The 16729-nt window shown below is 30.1% G+C and overlaps 1 protein-coding gene across 5 annotated transcripts in view; it reads left to right on the forward strand.

The window, feature by feature from the left end:
• The window catches only part of LOC134706646 (mediator of RNA polymerase II transcription subunit 24-like), a 35386-nt gene extending 19391 nt beyond the window's left edge, over positions 1–15995 (forward strand). For 4 of the 5 annotated variants that reach the window (XM_063565764.1, XM_063565768.1, XM_063565765.1 and 1 more), the window contains 9 exons: positions 6361–6533; positions 8086–8317; positions 8570–8804; positions 9191–9249; positions 9645–9732; positions 10400–10417; positions 13483–13557; positions 14153–14298; positions 15390–15995. In XM_063565764.1, coding sequence (XP_063421834.1) covers positions 6361–6533; positions 8086–8317; positions 8570–8804; positions 9191–9249; positions 9645–9732; positions 10400–10417; positions 13483–13557; positions 14153–14298; positions 15390–15551 — 1188 coding nt within the window. In that variant the 3' untranslated portion in view covers positions 15552–15995. The remainder of the gene's footprint in view (positions 1–6360; positions 6534–8085; positions 8318–8569; positions 8805–9190; positions 9250–9644; positions 9733–10399; positions 10418–13482; positions 13558–14152; positions 14299–15389) is intronic. The other variant, XM_063565767.1, reaches the window with a different exon arrangement.
• Positions 15996–16729: the final 734 nt, after the last annotated feature.

Below are 16729 nucleotides of genomic sequence, written 5' to 3' on the forward strand. Positions count from 1 at the left end.
CACCTCTCCAATGAAAAAGTTCTCTCTTTCTTTTATATTTCTCTGTGCTTCTTCATATTTTTGACGATGAATGAAATTAAATTTGTTTAATATTTCTTCATCTTTTTCAAATTTGCTTAGAATATCCATATCAATATGGGTTTCAAACTTTGTAAGTTCTATCTTGAATTCCTGATGAATATCATCAACAGAGGGCAGAGTATGATTTCTATGATATTTTGATAAACATGAGGTACAGATCAGTTCCTCGCATGTTCTACAAAAAACATCGCACATTTTGTTTCTATGTCTATTACAGACAATAGATTTTAGTCCTAATGGCTCATCTAGTTCAATTGGTTCCCTTATCCTGGTTAAGTCATGATCTTTTCCAAGATTGACTTTAGAATGGATGCCTTTACAGTCTTCACAAATAAATTTGTCACATTGAAAACATTTCCAGCATATGTTCCTATTTTAATCACATAATCCACAGATTTTTGCTGTTTGAGAATTTGACATTTTATTTCATTCAAAGTGTCGACTGTACATTATGTTTTGAATATCTGTAAATGTTATACACAACACAACTGTTTGATTCACAATCTTATCAAAATAGTTAATGATCATCATAATTATCAACAACTTTATCGATGTCAGATGATCAGTTCATTTTGACTTTAATTTGAAGGCCGTACAGTGACCTATAATTGTTAATGTTTGTGTCATTTTGGTCTTTTGTGGATAGTTGTCTCATTGGCAATCATACCACATCTTCTTTTTTATATTTAGTCTCACTGTACCAAATGGCCAATGTGAACTAATATGTATTACTGTCATTTGCTATAAAAAAAATATTTACTCCCTTAAAATCAGCTTTAAAAAATGTATGCTGACTAATTTATTTGATCTGACATTTGGAAGTACTGTGGACACATTTTTCGTTGTACACTAGTATACATTGTACATGTACACGTTTTTTTTTAAAGCAATTGCTTTCATGCCGTCGCGTATGGCCATATTTGTGACCCAGATCAGAGACTCCGCCCAGATCAAGCCATAGTATTTTGTTAAACAGGCTCCTGGTCTGTCATTCTTAAACACCTATGTAAGTTTTCTAATGCAATACATAGCTTGAAACTTTTGAAAAACGTTAGTGGATTTAAGAAGTTTCAGCATACGTTCTTGTAGATGTATTTTTGTATTTAGGGGGACAACCGTTTGACTATCAAAAAATATAGACGTCCGAGTGAAAAAAATGCATTTTTATACCTGCGATTCCGTTTTCCGTTCGTACGATGTTTCAACAAATTATGGAATCATTTCAGTTGTTGATTTAGTATTTAAAATTTGACTGAATTATCTTTTATAATATACGGTTTTATATGTTTAATTGGTGTTTTTTTAAGAAAGAGGTCAGGTGCTCTTGTTCATTCATAAAATTGTCGTTCATTCATAAATTTATCGTAAAATCAAAATCACTACACAGGTTATCAGGTTATACGTAGTGTCAAATGATCTCAAATGATTACCTGTAATCTAAAAATAGACAAAGTTAACTGACGTATTTGTTGATTTGTTTGCGCAAATAATTTGGAGGAACGAAACCCTTGTTAAAAACACATAACAATAAGTTTGTTTTCCTTTTTTGTCATAACTCCGTAAGATTTATCGATCACTTTACTAATGAAATGGACCCGTCCAAACGTGATAGATGCCAAGTCCAGATGAAGAGATATTTACAATTTGGAATTTTCTAGTTTCATAGATTAAAAAAAGTACATCCTTTTTGGATATCATATTCAAAACTGGGTATGCATGACAAATGATGAAACCATTATCCTCGTCTTTCCAATGGACGAGTCTACTACGTTTGTTGACCCTCGACGGTCCACCGTGTTTGCAATTTTATTTCACATGTTTTCGAAATATTGAAGATCATTTTCACAATGTTTCCTGAAAATTGGATAGATATCAAAGCAACTTAGAGCTGTTTGTTCTTGTTCGTATAATGACGATTTAATGTCATGTTTGTCTGTGATGGCCTCTCTTTTCGGGATTGCATGAGAATTATAGTTATCTCGTACCGTGAGGATGACACATATCAACTGAGCAATAACGTTTGGGACTTAGTTTTTAAGAAATGATGACAAAGTAACATTATGAAAATATTTTTAGTCAGCTGAAATATATATATTTATTTTTTACATGTTTATGTCTTGTAAAATATTTTGTTTCTTTTCCGTTTTTCAACATTTGCGTCTGGAAAGTTGAAATGTTTTAACTGAAGTGTTAAATTTAAATTAATTATGAAAATTAAATCAATAAAGGAAATTATTGCCCCAGTTACAAACACTACTAGGGGATAATCCATAATAATTTCTCTTGGAGTTATATGTTTCAGCACATGTATATCTGAACCCAACTTTAGCCTGGTAAACGTGTTGTCTCCTTGTGAAATATAAAACATATTAAAAATGGCTTTCTGCTAAAGTCTTTAATTGATATAAAGTTAAAACCTTCTTAATTCTCACTAGACAACACTCCTGTCATGTTTAATTCTTAAATATATGTGGATGGAAAAAAAGTCCCCAAAACATAAACATGACAGCAATTGCTTTTACAGCCTTTCAGGCTTTGATTATGGATTTCTAATAATTAATAATTATAGGTGAACCACAAAGTTTTTTACGGCTGAAAACCACGAAATCAAATATCCAAGAAAATATAAAATACAATTTTTCCTCCTCCCAAAACTGGTTCTTGAATTGTTTTTCTTGTATCATTATCAAGATGTAGACTGTTGGTCTAATATGCTAAGCATATTGCACTATTTTGTTTAATTTATTTTTATTAGATAGTGTCTAACATAGAAACAAAATGTAATTTTAGAAAAATTTGACAACTGTTACAAATGAAGTTTGTAGTGAAACTATGTGATACTCTTGTTAAATAATTGAATATGCAAAACTTGAACACAATTTTTTTTACAACAGAACATAACTGGAATTTACTATGTACTATGTAATATAATAAAAGTACATATGGTATGGCTTTCTCCCTGTGACAACCTGAAGATTTGATAAAAATACATAAATATGCAGCTCGTCAGATTTTGTGGTATAAGCATTTAATTATTGATAGTAGATTATGTCATTAAATAGATCAGATCAAACAGTTAAAGTCCATTTCGTATCATTACATTGTTATCTATAACAGATATTTCTATATAAAGTGTATTTTTCATTTATTGTAAAATAACTTTGACCTACTGTGACTGATGTATATTTTAATAATCACCAGGTGTTGGAGACAATTATACACTCATATATATATATGAAAAGAAATCAAATTGAAAATATCAATCAACATCAAAATCTTTTCAATTTGATTATTGACAAATTTTGAACATATATATATATATATATATATAAACGCCTAAAAAGTGTACATAACAACACCAATAACACAAAAAGGAACTATAAATGTAATTATTTATAAATATTTCGGATAACAGATATCCTTCGTCAGTCAGATTCTGATGTTAAATGAATCATCTTTAAGTCTTCTTAGATTAAACTTTTACTAAATCTTGAAATTTATACAATAAAAAAGGCAAAAGACGCTTGCATCATTGCAAAAATATGTTGAATATGAAATAGGTTATATGACTAATTACATCAGAGAGTTCAAATAAATGTTTTAAATAAAAATAATAATATGCGATATGAACTAGCACAATTCTAAGCTTTAACAGTGTCGATAATTATGATGTTACAAGAAAGATTGCGTCAATAAGAATTCCAAATAAACAGCATTGAACGGTCTTATTTCTAAATAAACAGCACTGAACGGTCTAAATTTCTCAATGTTTCAGATTTAACAACTGTAGTGTAGTTACATTAGAGTCTGCGATGTTTAAAACAAACGCATTTTGAGAGTAAATTATATAGCACAAACAACATTTTCCAAAAGACCAAAAAAGTGAAAAAGTATATTTAAACAAAACGCATTTGACTAACAGGTCGAACAACTGATGTTCTTTAACCCTGCTGACTGCCATTGGCGATTGCCAAATAAAAATGATCACAAGATGTAACAAAATGGATCTTAAAATAAATTTAATACTAAACAGAAAAAAAATTTAAACTTGTGGCCACGATGTTATGCCACAAACATATGGTGTCAATATATTTTAGTACACCAGATCCGGATTTCGACAATAAATGTCTCTTCAGTGATGTTAGGGATCGAAACGGTATTTGGAAGGCCATATAAAGAGTATCCTCATTTTGAGAAAAAGTACCCTCATTTTTAGATAAACTCTTGAATTTAAAGAGTCAATATAGGATGAACGGATCATATAAACCGTAGGGAAAATATGATACAAAGCCCAAACAAAAAAATATAAACAAGTCTAAATTGAAAACTATGTTCAAACCTATGATTGCGTTGGATAAAAAACGCAATTTTTATAATTTTTATACGTATTATATATACATATCAATAATCTTTATTTTGTTATACTTTTTTTGAGGCAAATTAATACCCTAACCCCACATATTATTAAACCTAAGGAGTAGGTTTGATAAGCTCTTTAATGACTCCTATTTCTAACATATATTTCAAACTAGAGTTTATTGACTTATATCACATTTGATCATATCTAAAACAATGAATAGATTTAAAACATGTATTATTTTTTATTATTAGATAACGTATAAGGGTTCTTTTCATGATATCAAATACTAAATGTATTACACAAATATTGGTTTTTCCAAAAGTTCAATAAAAACTGTTTAATTTCCATAATTTTTTGGACTGGAAATATATAGCACAAGTGCCAACAAAATAGATCTTTTAACATAATATTAGTATAACATTTTATATATCTGACTTGTTTATTAGGCTATATTTGATTGAAATCTAGATTATTAAGCCAATTTTCACCAAAATAACTGCTTTTGCCCTATGTGGGTGAAGCTTTTAACTATTAATAAGAAAAACTGTGCAAAAATAGTTCAATTTCACCTTCTTATTGGTTTTTTTAATCAACTTGAAACATTTTTTTATCAAAAAACAAAAGTCTTAGTAATATTCTTGACCAAATATTGACCTAACTATGTTCAGTTTTGAAAGCGCTCTCACAATTGAACAATTCTTTCCAGAATGTTATGAAATTTAAATAAATATCAAAGCTTTACATCAGCAATGTCTTAAACAGTTTCGAAAGGAGTAGATCCAGTAAGGGCAGATTTTGGCCTGAAATTTCAAGTTCATCTGACGGAAGAATTCAGACACTTTTTAAACACCTAAGTGTCTATTTCAAATGATTCGATTAGTTTATGCGAAAGATTTTAACTGATTTAGTCATTAAAAACTCTCTGATTCAAGCTTAGATATAAAAAATCTGTCAAATATGCCAAAAAATGCCACTTTTCAGATGGTTTTTGTCAAAAATGAAAGTGGCCACATCCGTGTTCATTCACAACCTTTGTATATATTATGTATTATCATCAAATACAACTTGCATTTAAATATTATGAATGAACACGAATGCAGCCACTTTCGCTTAAGACGGAAACCATCTAAAATTTAAATAAAATGCTAAAATTGTGAAGATTTCAGTAATTTAGCATGACTTAATGATGCTAGTATGTGATATAAGTGTATTGTATGGTAAAAAACAGCCCATATTCATGTAGCAAAAGCATTCTTCTTTCCAATAGATAATTTGAAGATTACATTTTCACAATTTTGTAAAACTGCTATATTTTGGGGCCAAAAAGGGGTCTTACGGAACCTACTCCTTTGCTAACTGTATAGGGAGTTATGCTCCTTGGAAATGAAAATCATTTGAAAATTGCATTGTAAGTGCTCTCTAGTGTACAATTTTAGCCAGATATATGATGAAACTTATATCATAGCTTTCTACCAGCAAGTGCATGAGTAAGTTTAAAAATCAGGGCAGATCTATTATTTTAACATGGATAATGTTTCTTTGAAAGTTATTTATATTGAACATTGCTTCAGGCATATGAAATTTATAAACTTTTGTTTTCATTTATTTGCAAAGTTTTATTAATTTTATATCAAAAGCTGATATCAACAAGGTTTTGGAAGAGTGGCCATAAACTTTTTTTACAAGAGTCCTTTGGAATTGAAAACAATATTGTTAGTGAACTAATGCCTACATTTCTTGTTGAATATTAATTAGATAGTTAATGAAATGTTTTTTTCTTGTTTTTGCCATTTTGGCAGATAAAAGATGTGTAACAGTTGGAACGTTATGGAACTGTGTTATATTTTGGTATATTTTTCATTAAAAGATGTCTTAAATTTAGTTAAAGCAACATAAGTATATATCTTATATATTTTCAGACAATGGTTAACAGAAGTAAAAGTAAAATGCTATGCCTCCCTATCATCATGTCAACATGGTTATGTAGTTATATGAATACAGTAGGGGAGGAGTCTAGAGAGAAGCCATTAAAGATGCTCCAATTCTTACAGAATATCAATCCTACAGAGGGCGAAAATCATTTTATTGAAAGGTATATTGGATCACAATCAGAAATGATTTTGGAGATTAAATCTTGCTGAGGGGAAAGTTAGTTTTAATGAAAGATATATTGTAATTCAATCAGAAATGACTGTGAAGATCAAATCTTGCAGAGGGTGAAGTTGGTTTTAATGATAATTATATTGTGTATCTAATTATTGAATGATTTTAAAGATCAAACCTTGCTGAGGGGAGTTAAGTTTATAATCACTCTCCCTCTTATAAGTTGAGACATTTTGGTTTTGTTATGTTTGTCTGTTGGGTACCACAAACTCAGAAAACTCTACACATTTTACAGTTAACATTAGATGATACTGACAATATTTCCTATACTTTATTTAGTGTGTAGCTGTACACCTCCTATTTATAAGTGTTAAGGTCTTATAAAATTTGATCTGATAAGGTATTCCTTTTATTTAAAGAACTATTATATAATTATAAAAATAACAAGTAAACAACTTCATGTCCTGTGGAAGAATCAGTGTAAGTTTGGATGAATTTGGGTTTTAACATAAGAGTGATTTACCTGAGCTGGACACCAACCATAAAGTAACATGCCAGAAGTAATAGCTAGAGATGGCTGAATGCTTTCAGTGGACACAAACCTATGATTTTGATCAGTTATGTTTGTTACCCAATAATTGCTATATATTCTATCTTATTTAAAAACATTTACTGTTTGATAAAAATTTTATGCCCCACCTACAATAGAAGAGGGGCATTAGGTTTTCTGGTCTGTGCGTCCATTTGTCCTTCCATCTGTCCTTCTGTCTGTTCGTCCCGCTTCAGGTTAAAGTTTTTGGTCAAGGTAGTTTTTGATGAAGTTGAAGTTGAAGACCAATCAACTGAAACTCAGTACACATGTGCCCTATGATATGAAATTTCTAATTTTAATGCCAATTGGTCAAGGTAGTTTTTGATGAAGTTAAATTCCAATCAACTTGAAACTTAGTATACATGTTCCCTGTGATATGATCTGTCTAATTTCAAATAAGAGTTTTCAGCCCAATTTCACGGTCCACTAAACACAGAAAATGATAGTGTGAGTGGGCATCCTTGTACTATGGACACATTCTTGTTTTTGCTGTTTCTGTCAGTGTCTGTCTCTATATACTCTACAACTTTTTGTTGTGACCTTATATATAAATTAGTCTGATACTGGCGATACAATACTTCCAATTTATTTCACAATAGATACAAACAGTAATACACAGTTGTCAGATTGTAGAAAACAATTATGAAGAGGTTTTGTTAAAGTCCATACTGTAAATTCAGAAACTGTTGCATGCATTTATTATTGTGATTTTGTCATTTTAGACTAACATATGATATTATTTTTTGGCGAAATTGAGAAAAATCCAGTTTAATTCATATAAAAAAAAATTCAAATGCGAGTTTTAATTATTGCAATTATAACCCAGTTGATTTTTTGGCAATAATAAAAACTTTGCAATAATTTTTGAATTTATGGTATTTAGATTCACATTTAAATGATTAGGAATTGATGAAGCAGTGTTTAGTATATTGAACCTTATATTTTACAGATCCCACTTGATGTCAAATATCCTGAGGAAAATTGTCAATGATATTCTGCCTGTTAACATGAAGGATAAGACCAATCAACACATACCACTGAAACTGTTACCCTGTGAAGTTCTAGACAAATGTCTCAAGAATCTGTTCAGTAAAGGGTGGATAGATATGCAGAGTGTTTATACACTGGAACAACTTCTCAACCTTTGTGGTGGAGATTGGTTCAGTGATAGGGCAGTTATGGTAAGGGATTGTATACAATATAAACCAATTACCAGTACCGGTACATGTATTCTAAAAAAGAATTAGAGCAAAGGCATATAATATATCTTCATCCATTACAAATACATTTTATGTATATGTAATAAAAGTCCAGTTTATGTACATCTCTCATTTACAAGAAGTATGACTCTTGTGTCAAATTTTTTATCTTAATTTATAAATGTTTATACTATTTTGAATGACTACTTGAAATGAATTATGTTTCTATTTTAGTGTATGTTAGAAGGAAGTCGTTTAGAAGATCTAAACAAAGCTTTAAGTATAGTATATGCTATATTTTATATGGATTTAGAACCTCTGACCTTAAGTCTGATTCTGCATACCATACCTAAGTTTCTACAGTCATCACAACATACTAATCTCCTGACAGATCCCAGGGGTTATATACTGGCAAAGTTATGTGTCATGTGTATAACATCAGCACAGACAGCCAAGACAGCGGAAAAAGGTTGGGTTTTAAATCAGTCACAATCATTAGATGATATTATTGGCATATTTATATATGTATATTAAAATGAAAAACCACAATTTTATATCTGGAAATATAGCATTTCATTTTGAAGAATGTTATTTAGTCTGCAGTTTTTTAACATTATTAGTTATAATAAAACAGGTGGTCCATTACTGAATATGTTTGATGAACACATCTATTTATACAATGATTAATTCTCACCTAGACAAAAGGAAATAAGGAAAAGAAAAGTATTTTGTGTTTAAAAAAATTAAAAAAATCACTGAACAAACAAACAACTTATGATTATTTTTTATCAATTCAGTGTAATTTCTATCATAAGTGTTTCGTACTAAAGCTTTTGTTTTTAAACTTATTTTCAGATATAATGTCTCACTTAAGGAGAGGAAGAAAAAGATCAAGAAAGGAAGTAGAATTAGATGTAAGTCACAAGTTAAGAAGTTGAACAAGAAAAAAATATAACTAACCGTGCCAAATTTTTGGGATAAAAAGCTAACGCATCTTTTATACATGTCAAAGTCGTCATCTAGCATACTATGGAGCTGATAGGGTATTAATGTGTTTAAAAATCATTTTTACCCTTTTGAAAATCTGTTTTGAGGTATAATTGATTAATAACAATAAAAAAAGAAAACTAAACTGATTGATAATAAAAAAAGAAAACTAAAAGTATCAAAATTTATGAAAAACCAAATTTCTATCTGCCCTGTTGGCCTAAGATTCACAACTGCTTTTCATTTCAACCATAAAATTAAAAAGAAATACAGCATGAAATATAGTTTGTAGTAACTCTAAAAAAAAATATGAACATTTTAGGAAATGGAAGAACCAGAATGTCGTCCAGTTAAACGTAGTAAGACAATGGAGCCTGAGTTAACGTTAGATGCAGAAGGATTTAACTTTGGTGAGTACATAGGGGAATGTAGGGACTTCTTGTTTTACTGCATATCAATTCAGCTTTAATGATAGATAACTGATAAAATAGTCTTTTTTCTTATATGATTTAGATTTAACCAATAAATACAGCTCATTATTGATAATAATAAAATCTTGATTTTACATTAAATAACTTTCAAAACAACAATTGGTAGAAAATGATCAAAAATAGTTTTTTCATAGTAATATTCATATACCAGTAGGTGAACATAAAACATAAAAAGATGACAGTTATATTGAAAAATGCTTGAAAACGCAACAGAACAAATCCTTTACCAACACTAGACTCCTCTGATAAATTTTCAAATGTACACACCGACAAACAGTAACAAGTTACTTGTGGTCTAGATAAGTTGAATTTGGCACAAAATATGGTGAAGATAAACTAGAATTATGCATCTTCTATCAGGACAACCACAAGCTTAGTCAGAGAAACTGAAGCTACCAACAGAATGACCACTCACTAAAAGAAGGAATTTAAGAAGCATGTTATTGCTCAAATATTTTATACAAACATGAATTTTCAGCCTATTGGCAAAATGATAAGGGATGGAATGATGTATTCAGAATCACGGTTATTGTTCTCAAGTAAATTGTCACTTATATAGAAGTTTAACTAAAACTGTATGTATTAGGAGAGTCCAGCACACAAGGTAGGCCTCTTTGTATGGAGTGGGTTATTGCCCCTTATTTATATTAACTGGAATGTGCTGCCCAAATAATTTTTCATAAGTCTGCAAATCTCCACTTTCTAAACAAATTTCTGAAAAGGTATGTCAAATCAGATGCATATTTCTCCTTTTAATAATGATAAAAGAAATTTTTAAAACTGTGATGAATGGCATGAGGAAATAATCTTGGCTGTCCAGTATTCCCTTATTTTCAATACCAAGTATACTGGTAGTTCAATGGTTAAAACTTGCTTAAAATAACCTTGATTTGCATCAGAGACTGATTAGTCAGTTATTTTGATTTTTGAATTCTTTTCTGGGAAATTTCAAAGGAAAACCTGTGCAAATGAAAATATCTTGTTGCCTTAATAAATACCTTTGACTTCTATGAAAATAAAAAAAAGTACAGGATTAAATCTGTAAATAATTGTTTAAAAATAATTAGGGAGCAAACAAGAAAGTTATATGTTTTAAATTATAGAAATGTTACATTTTTAAAGTTAAATCTTGCTTTTAGCCTTGAATTAGTGTCAAGTCCCTTGTATGTTTTAAAAAGATAATTCTATTTTGATGTCTCTTTTAGGAAGGTAGATCCAGAAAAGCGCTTCATACACATGAAATTTGTTGTTTCCATTTTTTTTACAAAATAAAATACTGGTAAAAACAAAATAGAAAGTTAATCAGTTGGAACACCAGAAGAACTTTGTGAAATTTTGTAAATTATTTTACCAACACATAAGAAAGTTTTGATGAAAGCTTATTTTTTGTAACATTTCTAATCCTTTCCCAACAGATTTTAACATTATTCCTCATTTATTTGGGAAAGGTATCAGAGTTAAAAGTTTGGTGGAGGTTCAATACAATGGCAGAACTTGACAAATAGTTTTAAATGAAAACTAGGTGGTCCAGTGACCTTTTTTTTATTATTCAAAAGTTATATTAAGAAATTGCATGTTTCACATGTTGATCCAATACTGCAACACATTTTGTATTTTTGATGTATGTTTGACATGAAGTTAAACTATATCTGCAGTGTTGATGCACAGACATATGAGCTGCTTTGGATAAATATAAACCTTGTACAAATGAGTATCAATACAGCTGTTACTGTAAATTTAGAAACTATTGCGAGGTTTTTATCAATGCGAAAATGTGACAAAGATGTAAACGCAATAATTTAAGTTCTCATTTTGAAATATTTTATATGAATTTAAAATAACAGGGTTTTTCTCAAAATCGTAAAAATTAAAATCGCATTTAAGTCTTAACTGACAAAATCGCAATAATAAATGCAAGCAATAATTTCTGAATTTACAGTAACCTATTTTGGGTTGAAAAAATCTCTACAGAAAGTCTTTAACTGTTTGAAATTGAGTTCCTATAAGAACCATACATAACAGACCAAAATTATTCATTTCGTATTTAAATGTTCCAAAATCAATGAATGTTTTATAAATGTACATGTATACCTGCACTCACATCAGATGGATTTTTATCTGAAGCAGCTCACATCTAATAAAGATAAATCTTATATATGAAAATCAGACAGAATACTATATGTAGTTGCTAGTGTTCACTTTTGAAATATTAAAGTTTTTTTTTTAAGAAAGTTGTTTCCTAGAAATGAAACATTGTTGGTCACTTTATATCTTTTGTTCTTAGTATTTACAACATATGTGTAAGCTAACCTATAAGATTCTTAGAGACTTACGAACAAGTTAAATAGGAAAATTTATTTGCTTGTTGAAAATATTTTTTTTCTCATCTTAAATTTTCCATTTGATACTTGGACATATAAATGTTTGAGTGGTCAAAAAGTAAAGCATATACTCCTTTCTACAAAGTAAAGAAAAAGAAACTTAGGAGTAGTGCTGTGGTGGCGTCAAAAATGTATTAGTCTATGATTATCTCACTTAATCAGGAAGCACTACTGGTAGGTTAATGATATTTGGTATGCAGTTGTATTAGCACAGGAACGTCTCATTTATCATGAAGATTATTTTGTCCTGCCCCCTCAGTCATGGTCAATTAACCTTGAAATTTTTGCTTAGTATACATGTTTAAGTTTGTGATTAGGTCAGTTTAAGGAGAACCATTAGTGATAATTCAATGATATTTGGTATGCAGATGTATTAGATTAACACATCTCATTTCCATGAAGATTATTTGACCCACTTCAGTCATGGTTCTTTAACTTTGAAACTTTTACATAGTTTACAAGTTTATGTGTGTGTTTATGTTAGTTTAAGGATAACTAACCACATGTGATAAGTCAATGGTAATTGGTATGCAATATTATAAGCATTGTCACTTCTTGTTCCACGGACATTATTTGACCCTGTACCTTAGGAAAATTGGTGATAAGGTTTTGTAAAGTCTGTGTGTTGAAGTAATGACATATTTGCCTGTATGCAGAGGCTGTGTATTGAGTGTTTCATCATATTTTCCTGAGATTGTGTGTGTGTGTGTTTCAGAGACAATGATGTAAGTTTTGGAAATGTTTGTGGATTCAACCAAATTGATATTAAAAAAAATATAGCTTTCTCTTTACTTGCTTTCTTATGAATTAATTTTTATTTGTCCTTATCTTTTTTTTATCACTTTTATCAATTGATTTTAGTTGTAATGATTTATTTTCAGTATGTTTATATTTTCATATTATCTTTTATTATTTCAAGAAATTTTGTTTTTTGTTTTCCAAAATAAAAAATTGTCAATAGAATTTTAACTGCTCACAAGTCAACATGTTTAACTGACTTAAAAATAAACTGATTTCCTCAGTAAAATAAATAAAATGTTTAAAAAAAAAAACCCAGGGTTTTCTATTTTTATCCTATCAATTAAACTAATTCCTTGTTACCCACTTTTAACTCCAGAGTTTACCTTTTTTCAACATTTTTTTGTTAGAACTTTCTACCATGCGGTCAAGCTAAGAAGTAAAATTAAGCTGCTTTTCAGTCAAATTTTGGGGGAAATTAACTGTTATATGTTTTCTATCTTAAATCTTATCCAATTTTAACATATCTTTTTTATGTTCCCTCGTCTAGATTTCTTGACAGCCAAAGAAGATGGAGAGACATCGCCAACATTTGATGCTAAAGACCACTTAAATAAGGCACTTGGTAAGTACAACAAATTAACAGCAATTGAAATTATGTTTGCATTTGTTTTTAATGTTCAAAAGACAGCCAAAGATAACAGAGGGTTAATCAAACTCTTGGTCGAAAATAAACTGTCCATACCAATGCAAAAAAATACCAAAAGACATACAACATAGAAAACAAAGAATTGATCAACACAAACCAAATGAAAAGGGGTAATATCAGGTTCTCCAGGAGTTTAAGCAAATCCTGCTCCAAATGTGGCACCATTCATGTTGCTCAGTAGAAAAAAAATAATGTTATTGTTCACAATTTCATTAAGGTTGTTCCTTAGTTGACTAAAGGAATAGTTTTAGTTTTGTACTCTTTTTTTTTTTTAAAGAAGCATGCATAAAACAAAGTAAAGATATTTGAATAAAAATTGAAAATAGGCAGGTTTATAAGTGTTCATATAAATCATAGTTGTTAACTTATTTTCTTAGTCGTCAAATAAAATAAAGTAAATTCATTTTAGAATTTAAACTTCCATCAAGGAAAAGTAATATGTTAGTTTTTCAACTATTATTTTATTGGTATGTTGAATGAACAGCTTTATACTTCAAAGTTTTTTTTTCAGTTAATATGTTCCGATTGATGAATGCTATAAGTCAGGAGAGGAGTGTGGGTCCACAAATCAGTTTCATTGTGTCCTTTATAGAAGAAGCCATCAAATGTGGACCACAGTATTCAAGAGGTATCCTGCAGTTTATGCCTCCTCAAATGGTTAGTGTCTAAAATAAATAAACATTATAACAAAAGTAAAAATTGAGCAAAGAGATATAATTTGATAAATTTTCCAATACACCTTATCGCTATTTGTCCGCCATTACTAGAAATCACCCAGGTTCCTGTAAAATTTTGACGTCATGAAACAAAATATTTGACTCCATAATGGAAAAGTGATTGTTGTATGACGTCAAAAGTTCAAGCGGCTGGGTCAGCCGCGATTAGCAATAAGGTGTATAAGTACTGTATATATAAGATTTAAATTTGTATAAGTTGTTGAGGTGCTTTAACACGTTATTTATAGTCTTTACTATGTCTGTGATCTAACCAGATGGAGACACCACAATCAGACTAGAAATGAAGAAAAATCTGGCATAGGAGTAATTTCTCTCCTTGAAGTCATTTTTGTTAAGGCTGTAATTTTTGTCGCAGAAAGCTAAACATAAGGATAGTGAACGGCAGCATTAGGTGAATATGTCTGGAAATTGTCATCCTGAGCATGACCTTTTTTTCATGGTTCATTGGTCAATCTCAAGTTTTCCTGGTTAAGTTTGTTTCTTAAATACTGTATGCAATAGGTCAACTATATTTAAAGCATGTAATGATTGTAAGGTGTAAATGTCTGTCTGGCAGAGTACATCTGACCTTGACCTCATATTCATAGTTCATTGATCAATGTTTTCCTGGTTGAATTTGTTTCTTAGATATTATGTGTGATATGTCAACTATATATATAAAGCATAGTTGGTGTATGGAATGATTGCAAGGTGTACATGTATTTCCAGTTTGGTTTATCTGACCTTGACCTCATTTTCTTCGATCTTATTAAGGTTATGTGTTATTCTTGTCCAGCTTTATATTTGAGACTATCAACATAAAACCAATGGTTAGTAAAGAAAGTGAGACATTTCACCATGTGCACTCTTGTGAAAATAAATTGTTTGATAAGGGCTAGTTTTAAAAAAAAACTGAAGAATCAAATGTTGATAGGCTTTAGATAGTGTAAATAGAGAAGGAAAAGTAGCACATCTTTTTGTAAAATCTAATGACAAAAAGTTTAACATTTTGTGATATTCTTTATTTTACAGCTGAGTCAGATCATGAGAAACATGCCTGCTGTGTTCACAAATCAACAGATACTTCACATCTGTGACCTTTCAACGTTGACAGGAAGGAAGTGGGCTGCTAAGGCTGTGTGTCAAAATGCAAGATATAAACATGACTATGTAAATATAGACAGAAACAGCTGAATATCAGATTTATTTAAATGTTGAACTCACTAGCTTGATTTTTAATCAAGAATTCTGATCTTTCAGTAGCATGTGCAATGTGACTAGAAACTTTCATTTGTTTCTGAAGCATCGTGATCATAGTGTATGAGGAACTATATCTATACCAGAATGTGTTCAATACTGTTGTCAATTCATAATTATGTATGTTAGGCAGACGTGCATAATGAAAAGTAGTAAATTAGAAGTTGTATGATCTCTTCCAGTAAATACAAAGGCAACACTAGAATAGTACTTTTTGTACCAGTTTTGTATCCACTACAGTTTCTGCAGAATTTGACTGTATTTGAGAAATGTTTTGAGAATCTTTTTTTTCTTAAGCATTTGCTTCTATAGAATCTGTTGCATAATTGTACTGGTGCCATTAAATTGTCATAAATATGAAATAAATGAAGTGCTATGGTTTATTGTGTTATCTATTGCCTACTACCTCTGTTGACTATTGTGGAAAGTGAGATGAATGCTATTGTTTCATTGGCACCTATCACCTCTTGATTCAAAAAATGCATCTCATTTGTCTTATGGTAACTTGTTTGTCTGGAGGGCAGGAGGTCGTTGCTTCAAGCCAGCCTGTGCAAACTAAACATTTTAAAATTGGTATTTTCTTTTTCTCACCTTATCATGCATTATGAAGAAGTTGGAGCAAAGACTAGTCAGCTTAGACTTAGAATAATGTGCAGACAGTACCTTAGTAACACCCTTGTTAAAAATACTGCTTAGCGTGTTTGGTCAATTACAAAGCAATGGTTAATATCATATTAACATGTTCTAGACTCTAGTCCTTAATATTTCTATAATTAGCAGCAGCACTTCAAACAGTCAAGTCATCCATCTATCCTTTACTCAAGTACATGTAGTCATTGAGAAGTCCAATGTTACACATTAAACACACACACAAATAAATTTCAAGATAATTGAAAATTATAAGACAATATTCACGACCATATAAGAAGACAATGACAACTTCCAATAGTATGTCTCTGACATATTCCAGAAATCTAACCCTTTTTGGTCTGATCTTCAATTGTTGTAGCTGTTATAATTTAAACATCTTGGACATATACTTATCATCAATGTAGCATTGATAGCTTGTTATCTATATACACTAAAACAAGGTACCTATTATCAATTTGTAATGT

This window comes from Mytilus trossulus, chromosome 2 (assembly GCF_036588685.1).
Source record: "Mytilus trossulus isolate FHL-02 chromosome 2, PNRI_Mtr1.1.1.hap1, whole genome shotgun sequence".
Classification (NCBI taxonomy): Eukaryota; Metazoa; Mollusca; class Bivalvia; order Mytilida; family Mytilidae; genus Mytilus; species Mytilus trossulus.